The sequence below is a fragment of the Cricetulus griseus genome, chromosome 8 (assembly GCF_003668045.3).
Source record: "Cricetulus griseus strain 17A/GY chromosome 8, alternate assembly CriGri-PICRH-1.0, whole genome shotgun sequence".
NCBI lineage: Eukaryota > Metazoa > Chordata > Mammalia > Rodentia > Cricetidae > Cricetulus > Cricetulus griseus.
The window spans coordinates 25,261,832-25,287,669 of NC_048601.1; the positions used below are offsets into that span (position 1 = coordinate 25,261,832).

General features: G+C 40.7%; 1 protein-coding gene across 5 annotated transcripts in view; it reads left to right on the top strand.

Annotated features, from left to right (window-relative positions):
* Erc1 (ELKS/RAB6-interacting/CAST family member 1) overlaps positions 1-25,838 on the top strand; it is a 307,389-nt gene that overhangs the window by 251,695 nt on the left and 29,856 nt on the right. For all 5 annotated transcript variants that reach the window (XM_027429286.2, XM_027429282.2, XM_027429284.1 and 2 more), the window contains one exon: positions 21,158-21,346. In XM_027429286.2, coding sequence (XP_027285087.1) covers positions 21,158-21,346 — 189 coding nt within the window. The remainder of the gene's footprint in view (positions 1-21,157; positions 21,347-25,838) is intronic.

Below are 25,838 nucleotides of genomic sequence, written 5' to 3' on the forward strand. Positions count from 1 at the left end.
CCCAAAGCTTGAAACTGACTCGTTATCACTTTAGCTTTTGAAATCTGCTTTTTAAAGGTTTAGTCAGTCTTGAAGTCAGGTTCCCTTCCGCACTGTTTACTATACAAATGCATTTACAAAATTCCCGATTTATCAGGTAAGGTAGAGAGCAAAGCCCTCACACCAACAAGAAAAATAAATTCTGGTCTGTCCTATCAAGAGTTTCCAAGGCACCTTGGTTGTTACCTATATTCCTTGTGGACTGGAGCTTCAGGAAAACAAAAGACAAAAAACCAAACAGCTGCTTTTTTATTTTTTGAGTCCCCATAAGGAGTAGGTCTCATCTTACCTGCGCATCACCATGCTGTATTCATCTCCCTCCCCCCGCCCTGACCTTAGTCTCCCTTTGGTGCTTTCATGTTGCACATATCCTATGGCCTCTCTTCCTGCCTCTCCTCCTCTTTAAAGTTTCTTCCTCTCTCTAATTGCCCCCATCCTACTTTCATGATCTGCACATACGTGTATGCACACACATGTGTAAATGTAAGTCAGGAGTCTGCATGTGAGAGGAACTGTGCTATTGGTTTTGCTAATTCTGGCTTATTTCACTTAGTATAATGAGTTCCAGTTCCATCCATTTTCCTGCAAATGTCATGATTTCATTTTTTACAGCTAATAAAATCCTATGTCACATTTTCTTTATTCACTCATCTGTTGATAGATTCCTAGTCTGGTTCCATTTCCTTGCTAGTGTAGTAAAGTAATGAATATGAATGAACAAATAGTAGTTGTATTTTTAATTTTTTAAGAACCTCCACTCTGACTTCCATAAATGGCTATACCAGTTAACACTCCCACCAGCACTGTGAAGGGTCCTTCTCTCTCCACATCCTCACCAGTATTTCTTATCATTTATCTTTTTGAAACCACTCTTACTGGGTGAAATTGATTCTCAAAGCAGTTTTAATTTTCATTTCCCAGATAACTAAGGATATTAAACTCTTTTCAAATATTTGTTGGCCTTTTGTATTTCATCTTTGTAGTTCATTTATTGATTGGATGACTTGAAGTTTTGTCATTTAGTTTTTGCAATCTTTATATGCCTGTTGGATGTATAGTTGGAAAAGATTTGTTCCATTGAGTAGGCTATTTGTCTTCACATAGCTCATAATTTCTTTTGCTGTACAGAAGCGTTTTAATTTAATATCATCCCTCTTCTCAGCTCTTGAGATCATTTCTTGTGTTAGGGAGCCCTTTTCAGGAATTTCCTTGCTGTGCCTATTATCTTGAAGTGCTTTGCTTATCTGTACTTCTAGCAATTTGAAATTTTCAGGTCTTACCTTAAGGTCATTGATTCATTTTCAGTTATTTTGTGCAGGGTGAGAGATGAAGGTCTAGTTTTTGTTTTTTTATGTGCCTGCATCCAGTTAACTCAGCATTATTTGTTGAAGAATGTGTCCTTTTTTATGCCTTTCTTGACCATTATTTGGTATTAGCTGTACGGGATTATTTCTGAACTCTCCATTCCATTCTCAGGTATCTGTTCTATGCCAGGACCTTGTAGGTTTTGTTTACTCTGTAGTATTAGTAGGTGTTATACCTTCAGCACTGTCTTTCTGCTTAGGATTGCTTTGGCTGTTCTGACCTTTTGTGTTAACATATGAATTTTAGAGGGTTTTGTTTTCTGGCTCTGTGAAAAATATAATTGGTGATTATGTTAAAACTGTAGATCACTTTTGCACTACAGCCATTTTTATAGTATTAACTTTGCCAATCCATGAGCATGGACAGGCTTTTCATCTTGCAGTGTCTTCAGTTCCTTTATCCCATACCTCTCCTCTCAGAAGCTGCCTGGGTTGTACAAACCCCTGTGGGGCTTTCTGTGTCTGAGACAACACTATATTGCATACAGTAGAGTTTATAGCAGGAAGATAGAAAATAGAAAGCAAAAAGAATTTCTAGTAATCTTCATACAATCTCAGTTGTCATTTTGCTGTGTCGCTGTCCAGTGGTACTGTTTTTCTTAAGAGATGTCATCGTTGTGATGTGTGCACAATAATACACCTACACTTCCTACTTTCTTCTTTAATTAAATATTACATCGCATCTATGAAACTGAAAGCAATCTTTCTTTAGCTTCCCGTACAAGGTATTTACGTAGCTTTTTTATGGCCTTTTGGCTTGGTGGTAAAGAAGGCACTTTGCCTTTAGACCCTCATCGGACCCTTCGGCACCAATGTAACTTCCCACAGGTCACTTAACATCTTTGAGCATCAGATTCTCCTTTGCTAAGTCAGTAGTAAAACTTGTGGTGTGGTAAACTAAAATAGGAGTCCTGAGAAGAAAGGAAGAGCTGTTAGGAACTAAACTAACTGGGGGAAGAAATGGGAACTTCAGGGAAGGGGACAAACGAGAGCAAAGTACAATGATATGTACATATAAAGATGCTAAGATAAAACCCAATACTTTATGTGTTAACCTAAAATAAAGAAATGAATGAATACATCTTACATTAAGGGATAGTGTGAGGGTTAAATGTACTCACTTACTTCATGCATGTTACCTATGGCCACGTACCCAGGGAGCGCTCAGCAATAGCAGTAAGACAGCATTGGTGGTGGTTATACAGTTTTCAAATATCCCTGCTACTGTTTGCCTTGTCCATGCCTCCTGTGCCCGGTTATAAAATTCACTCTTCTGATCACCTGTAAATCCTAGACCTAGTAATCAGTTTTTCCTCAATAAAATGTAATCATAAAAAGTGTTAATCTTCTTCTTGAGCCTCTGAGTCCCCAGAGAGCTCAATACCACCTCAGCAACTCCATTGCTTTGTCCTTGAGGGACTTCATTGGGTTAGCTACAGGCATTAGGGCCTGCCTAATTACCTTCTATAAGAATCTCACAATAGACCATTTTCCCTTTCTGGAGTTTTCTGATTAAGAAAATATTCATGCAATAGCACAAAATCATACTGCGGTTCGCAGACACATCCTGCATTCTTGTGGTTGCTGCTGCATAGTTTCAGGAGAGTTTGTCCTTTAACTCACTTGGCTTATTTCTTAGACAGAAGTGGCAGTGTTGTAAGCATCTCTGAAGCATATGCACTCATATGCATGGATGTAGATCATAATGATGAGTATTTGACTAATGAGAAGTTACCTTCCTCTCTCTGCTATTATTTATGACTTGGGCATTCTTCCTAAACAACCAGATATACTTGACATTGTGCAAAATCAAACCCTTCACATCCTGATTGTCTTTTCACAATTGTCTGAAAATACCAATCCCCTACTAAGCTCATAAATTCTTACTGAATGAAAATATTAGCAAAGTTTGTGATTTATCTCAGTGGTTCTGGATTCAGTTGCAGCACTGTCTTCCCCCACCAAAAAAAAAAAAAAAAAAAAAAAAAAAACAGTGTTTACATGCATTTTACTTACTTTTATGCAAGAGTAGTATCTATTCCTAATGTTTTTGTTTCTCCCCATACCCTAACAAGTTATTATCTAATCTGACACCCTTTATATGGAAGTGCTGACCCACCCATCCAGTACTTAATGCACTTTCTAGCATATTGTATATTAAGTTCAGCACCCAGCCCCTTAGGTTATCATCTAGTACTACCCTTTTAGTACTGATTCGAAAGACTGGTCCATAGTTGCCTATAATGTGATATTTTATTTGGTGATGCTGTAGAGAGTTACTAGTTGACTCCTATTTTATCTGCACTCTTAAACAGCAGTTTTGTTATAGTGGAGCTCTATGGAGCTCTATGGCACTCCTTTGCTAACTTGTCCTTGACTCCTCACAATTTCTTTTCTGTACATCCTCTCTCTTAGGATTCTTATGTATTTGTGGTTAAAGAACATTTTCTTGACGGTTTCCAACACAGAAGAGCCCTTCTCCGATGTGTCTTCCTCTTCCTGATGCTAGGACGAGACCACATTTCCAGCTGGGTCTGGCAGTCAGTGTTTCTGGGATAAATTAAATGAGCACAGTTGATTGAGGTGTGGCTGGACTGGATCACTGCTTCCTATTGTGTCAAAAGATCAAAGCAGTGCACAAATAGAGGCTTAGTCTAGAAAATATTCAAAGCAGATGGCTCATTCTTTCAGTGAAAATTCAGGTTTTAAGGCACAACACTTGTTAACAAGACTTTATTGAAAGATGGTCAACTCTGACTGTTTCTTCCTAGACTTCAAGGCTGGAATCACAAACTTAGTCTGAGGTGTTTGGCAAGCTTAGAATGGTCTCCAGCCACCTTGCCTGAGGCTATGAAACAAGTTATTCAGCTTTTGCTATCAGCACTCTAGATATCAAATGGAAACATCTTAAATTTGGGCATATAGTCATTTTGTTGGTTGGTCAGTATTTTAAAACCTAGCATTCATAATGTTGCATCCTCTAGGAACTGAATCAGGATGTTTAACACTGTATTCCATGTTTTAACAGGATGAAATCTTGCTCTGCACACTCCTTCCCCATTTATACCTGGGTCCTCAGTTTAAAGTAGAATTCAATTGGTGTATATGGTTTAGAGCTTTTGATTATTTTGGTTTAAAACTAATTAAAGTGAGAAATAAAATTAATTTACAAATATTTCCTGGGCATACCCTATGTACCTATGATATACCAGGATCATGGGGAGTAAATAAATGTTTCAAGACCATTAAACAAATGCTACACAAAAGATTTTCTACAAGGAAAATGTTACCAATTTCAGTGAGAAACCCCAGATTCCTATAAGAGACTCAGTAGTTCAGAGGGAATATGATACTTGAGTTGACTCTCGGAGGAACAATAGACATTTACCAGACAGATGTGACTTTACACAAGGACATGAATAACATTTCCAAAGGCATAGAAGCATAAACAGCATAATACGGTTAATGTCTTCTCTACGGGAGTTCACTGTAAATAGTGCTGTGGGTCTGTAGTCATTATCTTTTGCTATGCAATATATATTACACCAAAACATGGCAACATAAGAGAACACTAAACATTTACTCATTTAGAGACTTTTCATTTTGTATATGTGAGCATTTTGCCTGCATGTATACATTGTGTGTGCCTTGTGCCCAAGGAGGGCGGAAGAAGGTGTCCGATCCCCTGGAATTGGTGTTACTGACGTTTGTGAGCCTCTGTGTAGGTGTTGGAAACCAAACCCAGGTTCTCTGGAAAAGCATCAAGCGCTCTTAACCACTGAGCCATCTCTCCAGCCCTAGTAAACATATATTATCTTTGTTTTCTGGAGTACTGCTTCTTGCTTTGGATCTCTCATGGGGTGGAGGCAAGACATCACCGGGGAATGCATTTATCCACGATCTTGATTTGGGCTGGAGCATTCTGTTCATACCCACAACTAATGCTGGACTTAGATGGGCACCTTTGGTTCTTCACCTTCTACTGCAAGTGGCTTTGTGACATGATGGCTGACTTGACACAATGTGAGTGACCTGTGAGACCAGAGCAGGTGAAGTCATGCTGCCTTTTATGATCTGCTATCAAAAAATTATTATCTCCTCTACTGTGCTTATCTTCATAAAAGGAAGTCACTAAGACTGTCCCACATTTAATAAACCAGAGGGGCTTAGGCATCACTTATGCCAAGCATATAAACTTATTTTAAAATCACAACAGGGTGGCAGAAAGAGGAATAAGCCCCAGGCTGATACAGTCATTAGCAACAGGTTGCTACAAAGACTTTAGCATGGGACTGGGGAAATGGCTCAGTGGCCAAAGTGCTTGCCACTCGTGTATGAAGACCACGTTTTGGATCCACAGAAGCCCATGTAAGAGCTGGAAGGGATGGTGGCCTTCTTATAATTCCAGCCTCAGAGATCAGAGACAAAGACCATCAAAACAGGCTGGCAAGCCAGACTAGCCATGTCAGCAAGCTCTGGGTTTGAGGGACCCTGCCCTGTGAATAAGATGAAAGAATGATCCAAGGATGACTCTGAATAACAACATCAGCCTCAAGCTTTCACATGAACATTCATGCATGTGTGTTTGCACACATACCCCGAAGTTGAACCCACACATACGCCAAAAGATGCATGTACACCCACACATGGAAAGGGGGAGAGACCTTAACATGTCATTGTAGTCTGAATAAGAAAGAAAGACAAAAAAAAAGCAACTAAGAGCATCCTGCATTGCCCTGGAGGGTGATGGAAAATTTTATCAATGGTAGAATTTTTATCACCAAGAAGCTTTGATTATTCCAAGAAATGTTCAGATCATTTCAAGGATTTCATATTTACAAAAGAACACTAACTAAAAGCCCATTTGTAGTTCAGAAAGTACACTTGTCCACAGGAACTTTTTAGATTAAAAACAACAAGACAAAGCCTGCCTATTCTGCATTTGGTCAAGGAGAGAAATGTCAGGTGGTAAGACTCAGGGTCTTGAACTTAGAAAGTAGGTGGCCTAAATGACCACTAACATTTCTTTCACCACTTATGTTCTGTACCAGAAAGCACAGAATCTAGAGAGTTTCGATCAAATGGATGTTTTAAAGGGCTTAACCCCAAGAACATTTGAATGGGTGGGGGCTGTAACCTATTTACCAATATTTAACTAAGATTATACCAATCAATATTGAGACATTTATGCTAGGAGCTTACTGGAGTTAATGGCAATATAACATAATTCTCCATTAATTGTGTATATGTGCAATTTAAAATACCCAGTTTTTTTCTTTTTCCACTTTCTTGTTATTTAAAACAAACTTTAAAGTTAAATATATTTTAATCATATTCTTCCTCTCCTCCAAGCCTGTCTAGATCCACTCTACCCCCCTCCCCACTAACCCAATTAAGTTCTTTAAAGACAAAAACCCAATACAACAAGAAAACAAAATAAAACCACACCCAAAAAGGAAGAAAACAAACTATGGAATCTATTATACGTTGGCCAACTACTTCTGAACATGAGGCCTGTCCTAGAGTGGTTGATGTACCAGTGGCCCTCTGCTGGAGAAGACTGATACTCCCTCTCCCAGCATGTATAAGTGACACTTCAGTTAACCTTTACCCTAGTGGCTAGGTCCCTCTCTCTCCTATCTATATATCTTTTTCTTTCTTTTTGTCTTTCTTTCACTCACTCATTTTTAAAAATACAACAAAATAAAATATAATAAGATAAAACAAAAGCTATTATATCAAAGTTGGACAAGACAAACCAAAAAAAGGATAAGAGCCCAAGAGAAGACATAAGAATCCTAGACTCCACTCATTCACACACTCAGGCATCCCATAAAAACACTAAACTGGAAGCTGTAATATGTCCACAGAGGACCTGATGCAGACCTGTTCAGGCCCTGTGCATGCTGCTTCGGTCTCTGTGTTCAGGTGAGCTTTGTTCTCCTGGTGTCTGCCATCCTCTCTGGTCCTTATGCTCTTTCTGCCTCCTCTTCTGCTGGGTTTCCTGGGTTTCTGGGGACGGGGAAGATTTGAGACATTTAGGTCTAAGTGTTCCAAGGTTTCTTACTCTCTGCATAATGTCTGGCTGTGAGTCTATATTTGTTCCCATCTGACCAACATGTCTGCTTTTGTGCCAATACCATGCTGTTTTGATTACTATAGCTTTGTAGTACATCTTGACATCTACCATGCTGATACCCCAGGCAATTCTTTTATTATTCAGGATTGTTTTAGCTATATTGGGCTTTTTGTGTTTCCTTATGAAGCTAAAAATTTCCCTTTAAAGATTTGTGAAGAATTATATTGGAATTTTGATGGGATTGTGTTGAATCTGTAGATTGGTTTTGGTAGGATGTTCATTTTTACTATATTAGTCCTTCAAAATCCATGAGCAGGGGAGATTTTCACATTTTCTTATCTTCAATTTCTTCACTAACTTGAAGGTTTACTTTGCAGAGTCATTACTATTCTTTTTGTTATTTAAACTGTATCATGATTTTACTTATCAGTAAGGATTGTACTTCAGACATTTCTTTCTTTGCCTGTTGCCAAATCTGAATTCTCATGTAGTCAGTACTACTGTTGATAACAGTAATACTTGTTATAGATTTTTAGAAAATAAGTATTTGTTAACTAATTGATGAAAAATTACAAGAATTTCTTCTCTAATGTTAGTTTCTCTGTTTTCTGACATTGGTCTGTTGTAAGGATTTGCAAATTTTTAAATCTTTTTTAAAATTTTTATATGTATGGGTGTTTTGCCTGCATGTGTATTTGTGCACCACATACCCACAGAGGCTGGAAGAACCTCAGATTCACTGATACTAGGGTCAGGGATAGTTGTAAACTGCTTTGTTGGTGCTGGGAATCAAAACAGGGACCTCTGGAAGGGCAACCAGGGTTCTTAGTTGCCAACCTGTCTTTCCAGCCAATGAATTTACAAATATTTTCTGAAGGTATAAATAGTAAATGTTTTACACTTTGCAAATCCCATACCATCTATCAGAATATTTGGCTTCTCTGTCATAGTGTTGAAAGTAGTCATAGACAGTATATAAGCAAATGAGTGTGGCTATGAATCAATAAAACTTGATAGACTCTAAAATTGGTTTTTGTATATAGTTTCTGTGTGTCACAAAATAGTCTTTAGATTTATCTTTTTGCTATTTGAAAATGTAAAGACTTGGTAGTATAAGCCTCTAATCCCTGCATTTGCAAGGCCCAGGCAGGGGGATCATGAGTTTGAGGTCAACCTGTGGTACATAGGAAGGAAGACACTGTTTCCAAAAGAGAGAAGTATCTGAAGCAGCCTTAACTCAGGCCCATACAGAAACAGGCAGCAGTGCTAGGTCTGGTCAGCAAACTGTGATTCTCCAGTTCCTGGTTTCTTCTGTTTCTTCTCCAGTCCTTGGTGCAGCTGAGCACTCAGGTTTATTTTGTGTGAACTTGAATCCTCACAGAACAGCCATAAACATTCTCATCAAAGATGAGGAGTCCTGCATCTCCTTGCCAGAGTTGTAGGCCTCTTCACTAGAGTGTGGCAGACTCTAGAATCAAGCCAGTCCCTCTGTCTCCACAACCTGAGCTCATCTTCACCACATTACATTGCACTATTTCACTGAGCACCTAAGATGATTTTGTAACATATAACATGACACAGAGAGCACCTATACACACATTTGTTCTCCCTCTTTCCCTCTCTCCCTGTCTGCCTACTCCCCCCTTCTTCCTTCAACTCTACCCCCCACCTCCACCCCCACCCTGCCAGAAGGCAGCCTCTGACACTGGATACCCAGTAATTATTGTATGATGTCATTAACCAAGGGCCTGCCTGCTTTTGGCCACTGTGTTTAAATAACCATTTCTAGCCATAGCCACAGCAGCCATGCTGCTTTGTTTCACTGGTCCTAAAAATGGAGAATACTTTGCTAGGCATAGCACAACTAGATTTCCATCACTGAGGAGTCTGAGGCAGGCAGATTGTAGGTTCAGGGCTACCTTAGATAGTGAGACTCTGGAGAAATAGAGTAGCAGACACACACTACCACTATTTGTATTAAACAGGTTGTGAGTTGCTACCACATCAGCTGTTGCTGTAGCAGTGTCTAATGTAAATGTACCTCTGTCTATTTTGTTTGTTTTATGACAGGGTCTTATTATGTAGACCAGGCTGGCCTCAAACTCAGTCTCAGCCCCTTGCGTGCTCGGTGTGAATGACCATACTCAGCTCAACACAGCTTTTTATTAAATTCATAGGTTACAAAGCATCATTTAAGATAATTTAATTCCAGGATAACTAATAAAATGTCATGAGTGCACTAATTGACTTAGAGCAGACGAGGTTAAACAGCCAGGCAAACAGCTGTGCTTTCCTGGAGCTACAAGTTGTCATGGCTCCAAAACATGCCAGACTACAGCAGAGCCTGTTCAGAGCAGCCCAGCCTTAGCTGGCCAGACTGGCATTCGGGTTGGCAGTGGGTGTGTGTCTTTAGTAACATGTCAATCTGGTGCTTGGTTCTCCTTCATAGAAATGTATGATTGTTGAGATGGCCTATTAACAAAAGCAGAAGTTGAAACCATTCATGTATACCACTTATATAGTACTGAACTCAGATGTTTGAGGGAAATCCATCACCTTAGCATGGCTTTGTAGTATTCTTTGAAATAATGTATACCTTTGTAAATGGTTTATTAGCTAGATATGGGACAGAAGCCTATCAGACCCAATGCTTGGTGAAATGGACAGGAGAGGCTTGACCCTGTGGATGGCCCAAGCACACTTTGCTATTTCCTGTCAGCCATAGAGTCTCTTAAAGAGTATAGCTGTTGAAGCCCACAAGGCAGCTAGAATGCAGACATTCTGGGGACTGCCAGGATGGCTCAGAGGCTAATGGCTGTTGCTGCCAAGCCTGAGGACCTGAGTTCAATGTTTGGGATTGTCATGGTACAAAAAGAGAACAGACTCCTCTAACTCCACATCTGTCACTAGACACATTCCCAACACCAAACACACATACAAACACACACACACACACACACACACACACACACACACACACACACACACACACACTATTTTTCCTTTTTTATTTGAATTAGAAACAAGCTTGTTTTCCATGTCAATCCCAGTTCCCTCTCTCACCCCTCCTCCCCTGCGCCCTCCAACCCCCTATCCCATCCCCTTTCTGCTTCCCAGTGAGTGTGAGGCCTTCCATGGGGGATCTTCAAAGTCATATTTGGAGCAGGACCTAGGCCCTCCCCCATGTGTCTAGGCTGAGAGAGTGTCCCTCTATATGGAATGGGCTCCAAAAGTCCATTCATATACTAAGAATAAATACTGACCCACTGCCAGTGGCCCCATAAATTGCCCAGACCTCCTAACTGACATCCAGATTCAGGGGTCTGGGTCACTCCTATGCTGGTTTCCCAGCTATCAGTCTGGGGTCCGTGAGCTCCCCCTTGTTCAGGTCAGCTGTTTCTGTGGGTTTCTCCAGCCTGGTCTTGACCCCTTTGCCCATTACTCCTCCCTCTCTGCAACTGGATTCCAGTTCCAGTGCTCAGTGTTTAGCTGTGGGTGTCTGCTTCTGCTTCCATCAGCTACTGGATGAAGGCTCTAGGGTGGCATATAAGATAGTCATCAATCTCATTATAGGGGAAGGGCATTTAAGATAGCCTCTCCACTATTGCTTAGATTGTTAGTTGGGGTCATCCTTGTAGATCTCTGGACATTTCCCTAGTGCCAGATTTCTCTTTAGACCTATAATGGCTCCCTCTGTTATGGTATCTCTTTTCTTGCTCTCCTCTATTCTTCCCCTGCCTCAATATTCCTGCTCTCTCATGTCTTCCTCTCCCCTCCTCTTCTCCCCTTCTCTTTCTCCTAACTCCCTCTCCCCTCACCCCATGCTCCCAATTTGCTCAGGAGATCTTGTCCCTTTCCCCTTCTCCGGGGGACCATAATGAACAATATTTTTAAGGAATCTCTCAACTAAGTGTGGTAATACTTGCCTGATATCTCAATACTTGGGAGGTAGAAATAAGAGGATCTAAGAGCTCAATGCCACCTTCAGATACATAGTTAATTCAAAGCCAGCTGGGACTACATGAGACTGTTTTGAGGAAGAGCAGAGGTCCCTCAGAATTGTGGTACACATACTTGAGCAGGTTGCTGAAAGCATGTAGACCACAGGGCATCCAGTTAGTTGTTGCTGAGTGCGTTAGTTATTTTCCCTCTTGCTGTGATAAAATGCCCTGGAAAGCAACTTAAAGAAGGAAGCTTCACAGTTAGTCAGTCCGTCATATAGAAATCTGGTGCAGAGCTGAAGCCACTTCTCACTTGACAACTACACTCAGGAAGTAGAAACAAGGCATGCTGGTGCTTAGCTAGCTGTCTACTCTTTGTGCAGGCTAGGACGGGAGCCTAGGGATTAGTGCTGCTCACACCAATGGTGGGACTTCCACCTCAGTTAACCTAACCAAGATAACCCTTCACAGGCATGTCCAAAGGCTGACCTAATCTAGATAGTCCTTCTCAGGTGTGCCCAAAGGCTGCCTCCTAGATGAGTTTAGGCTTTATCAACTTGGCAATCAGTATTAGCTGTCACAGTGAGTTCATAACACTGAATGTATACTCCCTGGGAAGAGAATCTGAGAAAGTTGATTTTAAAAAGGAGGATTAAAGCTGGTAAGATGGCTCAGTGGATAAAGCACTTGCCTAGCAAACATGATAACCTAAGCTTGATTCCTGGAAGCAGAAAATCAACTCCACAGACTTGTCCTTGACTTCCATATATGCTCTGTGGCACATGCGCCTGCCATCATCTTACACATCCAATGATAATAAAGTTCAATTTAAAATAAAAGATGAATTAACATGATAGGGAAAGGGTATTTTTTTGGCACTCTCTGACCCCTGTTCTTTGGTCTGTACATTTGGAGTTTATGTCCCCCTTTCCTTCTCAAAACCCATGATACAATATTACTTCGAATAATGAGGTACATCCTTAAGATCTCCTCACTAAGTTCCCTTAAAATTTAGATGTATATCTATTCATATAGTCTCTCTCTCTCTCTCTCTCTCTCTCTCTCTCTCTCTCTCTCTCTCTCTCTCTCTCTCTGTACAGACACACACACACACACACACACACACACACACACACACACACACAGGATCTTGTTATGTAGCTCAGGCTGGCCTGATTTCATACCCGCATGCCTCAGTCTCCTGAGTGCTGAGATTACATGCACGCACTACCATACCCAGCTTCCTCTCACTGCTTTGAGCTGCCATCCAGACACAAGTGAACCCAGAAGAGCCCTGAGAACTGTCCTCACTGCCACTCCAGCAGCACTGTTTAGTGTCCGAATGCTACTCTCCACTCTGCCCCCAATACATCTGAGAAGAGGGGTCTTGGCTACCTTGACACAAATGTCCTTTCTGCATTAATAACATATTTCAAAAATAATTTTTTCCTGAAAATTTTATACGCCATGAACAAATCTCACAGATTAACCTTTTCTTTGGGAAAAATCTAGACTTAGGGAGTAAAAAAAAAAAAAAATGGGAAAAATAAAAATTGGAAAGCCCATTTTCAGTACCAGATTTCTTCATTTAAGAATAACCATCAACCAGCAGGCCTTTGTCAGGTACATGAGCATGCCATGGGAAAGAACCGGTGAATATGTTCTTCATGGTCTAGTTTCACTCTTCACTGTTCTAGGCTTTGCTTATTGAGCTACTGTGATGGTCAGGAGGTACTGTTGTTTACCTGAGGCAACTATACTTGCAAATCCTATCCATCACAGATACAGTAGTGTATTAAAAAGAGAAGGAGCTGCAGAGATGCATGATAGGTAAAGTGCAGCCTTTGTAAAAACTGGGCACAGTAGCACATGTCTGTAACACCAGCACTGTGGGCAACAAGGAAGAGGAGTGGACAGAGGATCTTGAGCGCTCAGTGGCCAGGCATTCTAGTCTATCAGTAAGTTCTGGGTTTAGTATAAGACCTTGTCTCCAAATAGAAAATGGAAAACAATTTATGACACTATGGCCTACACACACACACACACACACACACACACACACACACACACACACACACACACACACACACACACACACAACACCAGAGAGAGGGGGGGAGAGAGGGAGACGGGGAGAGGGAGGGAAGGGAGGAAGGAAGGAAGGAAGGAGGGAGGAAGGGAGGGAGGGAGGGAGGGAGGGAGGGAGGGAGGAAGGAAGGAAGGAAGGAAGGAAGGAAGGAAGGAAGGAAGGAAGGAAGGAAGGAAGGAAATGAAGTGCTACGATAAGACTTTTGTGTTTCCCAGCAGGCAGCTGTCATGTTGCTATTTTTCAGAACCATCTGTCCAGTGAGTATTATTAATAAGGCCAAGAAGTATGTAGTGTTCAACTAAAGCAACAGTTTCATGGAGGATATTTTAGGAACAAAACCTCAGAGAATTAAAATCAAGTGTGACCTGTCAGTTTGGGCACCTAAATGTATGCACATGCATGCAGAAAAGCCGTCTCTGTGCCTTTGGCCCATGCCCACCTCTATTTTATGTACAACTTCAGTCCTCACTTGCCTTGTCTGCTCAAAAACTATTACTCTTTCTTTCTTTCTTTCTTCCTTTCTTTCTTTCTTCCTTTCTTTCTTTCTTTCTTTCCTTCTTTCTTTCTTTTCTGCTTCATTTTATCTATGCCTTACTGTTTTTTTCTTTTGCCCTTATTTCTCATTCATTAGTTTTGGCTTTGAAACTTTGCTACCTGATAAGGAAGTCATTTAGATCCATATATACATGCTAATCTTTAACTCCTCGTTTTCAGCTAAAACATGGTAAATGGCTTATTATAGAAAGGTAAGCCTCAAGTCAAGGCTGAATTGAATATTTTCTTGTTTTTTTTTTTTTTTTTTTTTTTTTTTTTTTTTTTTTTTTGCTATTTATATCAGGGAAGAATTTTGGAACACTTCTACTCCTGGTGTTCTGAGTCTAGTGGACTGTGTGGCTTTTTTTTGAGGGGCGGTGGCTTGTTTGGTATTATTGTTATCATTGTGGGTGATAATATAATTATAGTTAATATCTGTCTTGTTTCTCACCTGACCATTTCTTTAGAGTGTATTCTACACATACCTTTGCTTGGTTGTCTTCTAATAGTTAACCTGTGCCCTTAAATGGGGCCATTTTCTCCAGTTAATTCCACATTTAACATGTAATCCTCATCTGTGTCTGTGTATGACTATGTTAAAGTAAGTGTTACAATTGCTACGCCTCAGCATGCCCAGGGAGCACATATATAGACCATTGATGTGCTCAGCGGAGTCCCTACCTCACTACTGGACAAACACTATCTTTTTCCCTGTCCTCCCCATACATTTCATTTATTATAATGCATAAGGTGCCATCACTTTAAACTGCATGAAGGATAATAAGCAGAATTCAAGTGGCAGCTCTGTGATGAAGGCACAAGTTAGATTGCATCCTAAGCCCCATTCCCGTCTCCTTACAATGTTGAGAAGAGTCAGGAGATAGGGAATGCTGTACTTTTTTTCTGGAGTGGTGATGCTTTCTTGAGGCAAAACTCACAGCAGATTTGCAAACTATAAAACTAAGAGGAAATAATGACTTATCTTCAAAGATTATTTCCATACTTCTTATTTCAAGTGCTTAATCTTATGTAGTTTTCATAGACAAGCTTACATGTTAACAAGCCATAAATCGCTTTGTATCTGAGGTCTTTATAGAAAATTTGTATTTTTAGAGTCAGATTTTTTTTTTTAGTGATAAGATTTCCAACCACCCAGCATGGTGGCACACACCTTCAACCACAGAAGTTATAGAGCAGAAACAGGTGGGTTTGAGGCCAGGCTACTCTACATAATGAGTTCCAGGACAGCCAGAGCTACATAGTAAGACCCTGCCTCAATAATTAATAAATTAATTAATCAATATTTCTAATATGTTTGTCTATCCTTTAATTCAGGGGACCATAGATCTGAGTTCTTATTTGTCCCATTTTGCTCAGTGTCCTTCTCATCCCCCCTCTCTGCAGAGATGAGAAGGTCCCAGTGACTTTCTGGTCCAGAAACTGTATCCATTGAACAGGTGGCCATGGTAGAATGTCTCTTATTAATTAAGCACATGGCAATACTAAGTCATTCCCAAAGGTGCTGAGGGTAGAAAGGGTCCTGTGTAGCCAGAGCTAATAGCCTAAGTTCTTGGCAAACATTCATAATAGCATAACATTCTGGAATTTTCTCTCCTTTTATCAGAGTAAGCATCAAATTGAAACAAAGGACTTTATCTCATAATTTAAGAGTTCTGGGAGATTTTTTTTTTATTTGTTGTGAAAAGTAAATTCGTGATGGTCACAGTGTGTCATCTGTGTGAGAATCAATCAGATGCAGATGGAAAGTATTATGATGTGAGAATGGGACTCAGGGCTCTGGGCTTTCTTACTTTAACTTCAGCTGGGTTAGCCTTTACTTTTTTATTTTTTATGTTGAAATGTCGAAAGTTTATTGAATTAACTTTAAATAAAAGTGGTTGTTGTATCCTTCCAGCTTAGCTGAAGTGCAGTCTAAAACTTGCTGGCATATTCTGTCCAGTATATTTCTTATAAAAAAATGTATAAAGTGAGGGTTATCCTAACCTTTCTTGTTTTCTATTTGTTAAGATTAGCTAAGGGTTGACTACAACACCAATGTTTAGGGAATCCATTAATCATCTGGCTTGTGCTTCAGATGGCAAGGCGCATTGTTTCAAAGGTTGCATCCCAGAGGATTAAAATTAAAGGCTTGTTGGATTTCATAAACCTATTTGAAGATTAAGTCAGACTAAATCTCAACCAAGGCAAGATGATTTATTTAGCAATTTAAGAGTTCTTGACATCAGTTTCAAAACTAAAAGTTAAAACAAAGATGAATCTATTATATATTCAACTATTATATTTACGCAAACATTAATCACTCATCTCGTAAGTTTTTTTAATGTACAGTAGAACTACATCTTTATATATTCCCTTTGGCTAGAATACAGCATACCATTCAGGCATTCACTATGTGCAAAACTGAATTAGTTTTTTCCTTTCATAAATTATGATTTGAAAGGCTGTATACCTGATCAATGCAATAAAAATACTGTAGAGTGTATGCGTAATTTTCTGTTCCTGCCAGCCAGCTCCCAAATAATCACACAGAGACTTATTAATGATAAATGTTTGGGCAGTAGCTTAGGTTTGTTACTAACTAGCTCTTACAACTTAAATTAACCCTGATCTACCATATGTCTCAGTGCCATTCTTTCACATGCTATGTTCATCTTCTTTTTCCCCACATCTCCTGGAAACTCTTCCCTTCTTCATCCCAGAATTCTCTCCCTGTCCATAAGTCCCGCCTAACCTCTTCCTGCCTAGCTGTTGGCCATTTAGCTGTTTATTAAACCATTGAGAGCAACACATCTTCACAGTGTACAAAAAGATTATTCTACAATAGAGTTTTTCCTATATTTTTGAAGAACTCTTTCATAAATAAACTGCTTTAAGTGAGAAGGTAATATATAGTTCCACAACTTTGCAAATAATTTAATACTCTATCCTTGACCTCTCTAATCAACTACATTATTGACCAGGAGGATCACTCAGTGAGAAGAAAAATTTCTCACCTTTCATAATTTATTTTCCTTAACATTTATAACTATAGTACTGGATCTGGTCTTACAGACATTAATTATCACAGCTGCTTCCAAAGCTGAGGCAAGAGGATCACAAGTTCAAGGCCATATTGGATTGTTGCAGCCCGAGAGGTCAGCTCCGAAGACTGCACCCAGGGTAGCAAAAAGAATGCCTTCTCAGAGCAGTAAGGAACTTAGAAAAATTTCTTCTTTATCTTTGGGTTAGACTTTTCTATCTGAGGGTAAATAAGGAAACACACTTTCTGATGGAGAAAAAAGGAACATTTTCCTGATGGCTACCTTCTCTTTTACTTCATCTTGAATAATCTCTCTTTCTTGACAATCTCTCTACTATTGTTACATCTCTTTACATACAGCTATATAACACTTCTCTCTCCATCTCTCATCTCCTCTCATAGCAAAAGCCTCTGGACAAATATGAATCACACTTTTGGGGTCACAGCACTACTTGAGTAAATAATTAAAAAACAGAGCCAAACTGATCATATAGTTTCTCTCAGGCTAGGGCAGTGAGTAAAGTAAGCACGTAGCTCTGAGTGGTCAGGGTTCCCAGACAGAAAGTGACATTGAAATTCAGGACTTAAACAATAAACAGTTAGTTGGCTGAACCTTGAGATTGGGAGTACATGCATAAAGTCCATTGCTGAGAAAGTTATGTCTACTTGCTTCATGCTCTGATGTTGAATCATCAATAAACACCTAGGAAATTGACCTCTTATATTCGTCTCCAGGGGCAACCACTTTGCTTTGAATTTATTTTGAAGTCTAAAATTAGCTGTCTAGTGACTGAGAATACTATTTCCTGTATCAGTCTGAGTAATGAAAAATAGTCTAGTATTATTTCTGTTAATCAGAATTATACAGATTAAGCAGAAATCATCTTCCTGACCATCCACAGCTATATATAGATGGAATATATACATGCAATAAACACACAAGCAGTGGGAATAACACCCATAACTGTTTTTAGTGTCACATGAGAAGAATTACAGGCAGTTACCTACAGCCAGTGACCCCACAGCCTTTCCGAGTGGGGCTCCCCATCAGAGAGTCACTCATGTGGTAGGTTAGCCTGTTAAACACTAGTTGTTACCTGCTGTATACTATGGCCTCCAGCATTGGATAATGTAGCAAGACCATTTCTCAAACTTTATATTAAAAATAAAGTGAGGGCATAGCTCAGTGATAGGGCACTTGCCTAATATGCATGACTCACTGGGTTCAATTGCCAACACAACACATAGACACACTATAAAACTTGATAAGCATAGAATGGTGAAAACATTCATATTTAGATGTTACCTTTTAGACATAACAAATATATCATGAGAAGTTCATTTTTAACTTTTTGCCAATTTAAAGTAAATAGATATATCCAAATATGCATATATGTGTATATGAATATACACACATACATATATTGCATGTTTTTCCTTGGACATGGAAGAGGTGTAGGGAGTGGGGAAGATGTGAAAGTCGAAGGGAAGACCATCAGAAAGAGGGGAAGGTTAGGAGATGAGTATTATCAACATCTATTACATGTGTGTGTGAAAGTATCACAGATGTGGGTGGCAGCATAGGAGGCTGAGACAGGAGGATCGTTGCAAGTCCAAGGCCGATCTAGGGCAACTTAATGAGACACTATCTCAAAACAGAGTAAAGCAAGAGCTGGGGACATAACTCAGTAGCACCTGACTAATGTGTACAGGGCCCTAAGTTTGATTTTCAGTACTGTGGTGAGGGCTGAGGAAAGACCACAAAGAAACTACATTATTTTGTATCACTGATATCCTACCTGTAATATGAATCAGATAGAAAAATACTCATTTATTTCTCAGACAAGGTCACACTGTTGCAAACTTATTGTCTTAGTTTGGGTTTCTATTGCTGCAACAAAACATCATGACCAAAGCAAATTGGGGGAAAAAAAGTTTATTGGCTTACACTTGCACATTGAAGGAAGTCAGAACAGGAGCAGCATCCAAAGGCAGGGCTGATGCAGAACCATAAAGGGTGCTGCTTACTGGCTTGCTCCCGTGGCTTTGCTCAGCCTGCTTTCTTACAGAACTGAAGACCACCAGCCCCGGAATGGAACCATCCACAATGGGCTGGGCCCTCCTCCTTCAATCACTAATTAAGAAAATGACCTACAGCCTTATTTTATAGAGATATTTTCTCAGTAGAAGCTTCCTCCCTTCAGATAACTCTAACTTGTGTCAGGTTGATGTAAGAGTAGCCAACACACTCATATCCCTCCCTCAGACTCCCGAGTGCTGGTATTAACAGGCATGCACCACCATGCCCAGCCTTTTTTAATCTTAACTCTTTCCACAGTGAGTATGCATTAGGGGTCAGAAATGAAACACAGTTCTTTTTGAGGAGTTAGTGTTGTTTGTGAAGAACTATCTGAATCCTTGGCTTTCTAAACCTCTGCTTCTTCCTTCTCTGACTGGCTATGTTGATCTACCTGTCATAGATAGGAAATGCTGGTGCAGAATAGTCATGGGGAGCCTTCTGATCAGGGGTCTCTTGGAAAGCCTGTGAGACTTACACAATAGCACTTTAGTGCTCAGCTATTACCTTTAAACAAGGGGTGCACATGCACGTGTGTGTGTGTGTGTGTGTGTGTGTGTGTGTGTGTGTGTGTGTGTGTGTGTGTGTGTGTATTAGAGTGATTCCAAAGTGACTCACTTTCTTGTGATTTGTCTAACCAGGCTCACTATCTATTTTATATTACCCTAACCTTGACATAAAGATTGTTTTTTTGTGGGATTCATGAAGAAGTTTGTGTCACTGTTCAAATGAATACCAGGCCTTATTTCTTTCTATGTGAAGATGATCTAGTCCTTTATTCATGAGATGGAACAGAGGTGTCTTGTTAATAGAAAAATGCCAGGCTAGTTGCATGCAGCAGGTATGAATTTCTGGGTGTAAGCCCTGGGAACTCTGCCAAGGCTCAGCAGCTCCCATGGCTGACATTAGTTTGCACTTGCTGCTCTAGCTGCATACTGGAATGCAAGACCGGATCTTTGTGATCACCTTGGACTGTGGCCCCACTGCCAATACCTGACCAGAGTTTTGTCCACAAAGCTGTCACATGAAACATGGAATAGAATCCATCATTCAGTGTACTCCCAAAGAAAATCCAAGGAATAGTTTCTCATCTGGGACAAAGGGAACCAGATAGGTAACACATTTACAGCAGGTCTCTTGAAAAATGCAGAGCCAGTGTTACAGTGTGGGTTTCAGACCTGAGCTGTAAGTCAGGTAGTTGGTGTCATGCAGAGATCTACCAGTCGCTGTTTGCAGAGAAAGAATATCAGATAGCCTCTGAGGAATGAATGAGGGGAACTTGGCCAGGATGAGACAGACTTAGTAATGAGTTATCTCATCATAGCTCTCAGCCAAGAACAACACGCACCTTTTCCAGAGACTGAATTTTTCTTCCATTCTGGGAGGTAGAGGACCATGTGAAGTATGTTGCCCAGGCTTCTAGATGAGCAATTTTCACTAGCAATCTTTTGAAATCTGTTCAAAACAAAGTACACAGAGCACTGGTGGGGTCACTGGAGGCTTTCCACAGCAGGAACAACATCTCCGTAAAAACAAGCTAGTCTGGACTGGCAAAATGACTCTGCAGTAAAGATACCACCAACCTGAAGCCTGGAGTTCAATCCCAGGACCCACATAGTGAAAGGAAATAATGGACTCCCACAAGTTGTCCTTTGTCCCCACACATGCCATGACAAGTGCATCCATATGCAAAATAACTAAATAAAATATAATACAGAGTTTTTTTTTAAAAATCCACAAGCTAGTCTTGTGTCAGTCTCCTGCCTCCGTGTAGAGCTCTCTCTCCATCTTGTATCGATATGTTCAGCCATAGTCCCTCCCCACTTCCTGGTAAACAGTACTGTGAAAGTGCTTCTCTTTATAATTATGAAAATTGCAATCATGTTGAGAACAGTTTTAGTTTTGGTTTGGGACACATAAAGAATATTTGAACTTCTCATTTCGGGTTAACCTTGACTTTCCTCCTGATTTTTTTTTTTTTTTTTTTACCTCAGATCATCCAGCCCCTCTTAGAACTTGACCAAAATAGAAGCAAGTTAAAGTTGTATATTGGACACCTGACAGCCCTCTGCCATGACCGCGACCCCTTAATCCTTCGTGGACTCACTCCACCAGCTTCTTATAATGCAGATGATGACCAGGCAGCTTGGGAGAATGAGCTGCAGAAGATGACCCAGGAGCAGGTAGGTCTTGCTTAAGCTGTGGCCCAAGCACACATCCCTGTCTGGATGGGTAGTGTTTAGGGGTCAGGACATGGTTCCAGGTATTCATGCTTTGTGTGTGTGTCTGTGTGTGTCTGTGTGTGTAGATGTATTAATAGCAGGTATGGGCAAATGTGCATTTACATATGGAGGCCAGAGGTCACCCTCACATGTCATTTCTCAGGAGCTGTCAGCCTTCTTCTTTTTTCAGTCAGTGTCTGTTGCTGGCCTAGAGCTCACTACTTTGGCTAGTCTGGCTGACTTATGAACCCCAGGGATCCTCCTGTTCTCCCTTCTTCCCCAGGGCTGGGATTACCCAGGCACACCACCACACCCAGGTTTTTACATGGGGCTGAGGACCAGATCCTCAGACTTGTACTGAGCCATCTCTTAAGGTCCCGCAATATCATTTTTGATTGGTTTAGAATTTTTTTATTTGTTTCCAAATCAACAGAACGCACACAACATTTTCTTCATATGTGCTGAGTTAAACATGTATTACTCACCTTTTTTAATTTTTTTGGTAACATTTCACCAAAGTTAGAATTTTAGATTAATGTAATACTGTGGCATGTCCTCCTGCTTCTGTTCTGCATACTCCTCAGTGTGGCCATCAGAGGGGTGGTCTTCATTCAAAATACATCCTGAATACCAACATCTGGGAAGTGTGACTAAGCAGTGCCACCCTATAGCCTGATCCTTCTGGGTCACTCTCGGGAGAGTTGGGATCTGGTTAGCACAGCCTTGAACCCCAGAATCTTTGATGCACTCCCACCTTCTAGCCCTGTCGAAGCACTAGGACTAGAAATGGGCACTGCAAGGGGAGGTTGGAGGTCTGTGGACCCCAGAACAGCAACAGCAGGTGAGCAATAGATGTTGGTAATTGAAATCTTCAAAATGGGTACCTCACTTCTTACAGAACTGGGTGAGGAGAAGAGGAGCCACCCTCATATTAGTCTTTTATCTTCCTCAGTTCCGCTTTGGACTCCTTTTTGTCCCCTTCTCCAAACTAAAGCAGATGTTAAATTACTCCAGTATTCTCCCTCCTTCAGCCAAAGCCCTGGTGAAACAAGGTCTGGAGGTGATGGGGAGAAAGTACATCTACCCTGGAGAAGAAAGAGTTTCACAGGCAAATAAGGGCCTAGGGGGTCAGCCTCAGCTAGGTTGGTCCCCACCCTCTCCTGGCACCCTTTGATTTTGTAAAGGGAAGGATGAGGGGCACATAAAATACCCTCTTCTGGCCATATTTATTGTTATTGACAGTAACCAGCATTGTTATATTTTGTTATATTACGGAATTGTTATGATCAGAGCGTGAACCCTAGAAGCCCTGATGCACCAGACTTGGCTACCCATCCTCAATGGACCAATTAAACAGACAAGTGACAGTGAAAAGCAGAAAAGGGAGATTGATTCAGTGTGGCCACATTGAGGAAAAGAACAAAGTTCCAAAGACACCCACTTCCTTCAGTCTGTCTTCTGGGTCCTTACATGAGATTTAGGCTTAAATACAAGGCAAATAGACCCAGTCCAAGTATGGGGCCTCCTTTCACTGTCAGAGCTATGTGAAATCTTTTTTCTGGAGACAAGTTCCTCTGGCTGGCACCAAGTTTCAGCCTTTTCTTTATTGAAGCATGAAATTTCTGGGGAAATTCCAATCCCTTAGAGACCATTGTGTCAATGGTGTGATAACCAAAGCAAAAGGCTTGGGTGTCTCTTTAGTATATATTATTCTTGAGTTGGGAATGTGGCTTAGTGGTACAGTATTCACTAAGCAAGCAAGAGGAGGCCTAGAGATTAGATCCCCAGAATCCATATAAATGTTAGGTGGGTGTGGCAGCCCTCTGTAATGCTAGCCTCAGAGAGCCCATAGAAAGCTAGCTAACAAGACTAGTTGTATTAGCAAGCTCTAGTTTCATTGAGAGACCCTGCATCATCAAAAATAAAGAAGAAACTAATGAGGAAGGCTCTCGATATTGACCTCAGACCTCCACATACATATTCATGCACTCACATTCATGCACACACGCACATGAAAAAGAAGAAGAAGAAAAGGGAGTATCTTCATTCTTACTAGGATAGAACTTACTCCTAGATGAAATTTTGAATTCTTGTTCCACCATCTCCCCTATCCCTATCCCACCATTCTTTACCTAGGTTCATGATTATTAACCAGATAGTCCCAGCAGGTGTTTGTGACACTTACGGAAGTGTAGTCTGATTCAGAGTCACTTGCTCTGATCACAGAGGACGGACTCAGAAAGTTAACCTGCCATAGGTCTTCATGTTGAAACAGTAGCCACTGAAGAAAGGGTGTTGTAATTTAAGTAAAGTGACCTGAGAAGGATGTCATGCTACGGGGTTCAAGCAGAGGGGTTTTTATTAGGGAAAGGGATCATAAAAAGGGAAAGGCTAAGACTAGCCTCCAGGGACAGAAGCAGCAGGGAGAGGGAGGAAGAGAGGTGGGGGAGACAGAAACAGAGAGAGGAGGATGGGAGTTGGGCAGGGCCCTTTAATGGGGACATAGTGAATATGCACAGGTGGTGCTCTTAGTGGCTGCCACTGAGGGTGTATCCTGTCAGAACCCCAAGGACAGGCCAGTACAGATGGGGCTTGGGACAAATTGATGTCATAAATCTTCAGCTGTCTTTAGAGAGCTGTGACTATATTACAACAAACTGGTAAGTTTTCAAGCTAAAGGACCATTAGAAAACTGGCATGATGGTGCATGCTTGTAACCCAGCACCTGGGTGGTAGAGACAGAGGGATCAGGACTTAAGGTCACTCAAACTCTTGTCTCTTAAGACAGTGTTTCAATCTGTCTTAACTATAACAAAACAAAGCATGAAAAAGATCATTGGATAGAATTAGCTTGAGTTAACACTCAGTGAAGGCCAGTGAGAAAGTTGGACCAGTGATTGTAGATTCTTCATGTCTGGGAACCAAAGAATTCTATTCTGTAAAACTAACCTGTGTTCTGAGTTTATTATTTGTTTAAAGAAGTACAGTAGTGCACACCAGTAATTCCAACACTCAGGAGGCAGAGGCAGAGGCAGGAGAATTACTACAAGTTCCAGGCAGCCAGGGCTATATAACAAGACCCTTGTCTCAAGAAATCAAAACAACACAAAGTTGGTCTTGTTCCTGTTTAAATCATAATTGTTTTCCTTCCTTCTCACCTTCATGGCTGCCATTCCTTCCTTTCCCCTTTTCTTTGCCAAGCTGATTTGATTACTCCACAAGTAAGCTCATCACCTTGAATTCAGTTTACTTAGTTACCTCTTCTCTCTGTGACTCCACAGTTGGTATTTCCTAGGTATTCTATCTCTTGTTGCTGGGTAAAGGTCCTCACTAGCACTTTCTTTATCCTAAACAGAACTAGTTTCTTAGGTACTAGGATTGTTGTCAGTTTGCAAGGTAAATGAAGAAAATGAATGTAGTATTTGAAGGTTCCCAGCATCTTATGTTGATACAAAGTTAAAACATTTGTGGCTGTTGTGCAAAGCTTTATCAAAGACCTTCAGAATCTACTTGTGTAGACAATTGTAGCCCTGTTCCTCATTCATTTCTGTACAGACTGCATTAAAAGACAGATTTTGAAAATAATTCAGTGCATACTTCTTCAGTTTCAGGTGGGGGGCAGGGGTGCTTACAAATAAGTAAAGGAATTTTGTACTTCCCTGGATAAACTGGGAGAGAACTGGGCCAGGCAGATGGTGCATGCCTTCAATCCCAGGGCTTGGAAGACAGAGGCAGGCGGATCTCTGAGTTCAAAACCATCCTGGTCTACTTACCTAGTTCCAGCCCAGCCTGGGCTACAGAATGATTCCGTCTTTAAGAGAAAAAAAATCAGAAAAGAAACAAGATGTTTATTATCTTCGTCCATTTTTCTCTTGCTAGAAGCATAATATCACTACTTAGGTAAATCATAAAGAAAAGTTTGTTTGGGTTCATAGTTCTGGTCCAAGGTCAAGACCTGCATCTGGTGAAGGCTTTCTTGCTTGCAGCATCCCCAGGCACTACAGTGTATCACAAGGCAAGAAGCAGCAATTGCAGGAGAGACCTCCCCAAGCTGGCTTAGATACCAAACCCATTCTGGAAATAATGCATTAATCCGTTAATATATTAGTGTGTCAGTGAGTAAATCTAGGCACAGGGGCACTCTCACCTCTGAAAATCCCACCTAGCTTCACCTTTTCTCTAATAGGGATTAAATTTCAACCTAAACTTCAGAGGCAGCAAACTGTGTTCACACAGTATGTAATAATGCTCCTTCTGCTACCCTGGTTTGACCAAATAGAAACAAAACACAGTAGTTGTATCTAAAGTAATCTAAGACACTCCATTACAGAAAAAGTAACAGCAGTGGGATCAGATGGATCAGGACCCAGAATAGGGCTCTGTCTCTCTCCAGTTCTGGGAATCAAATAATTCTTTCATTTGTTTGTTTTGCTTTTTGGTTTTTCAAGACAGG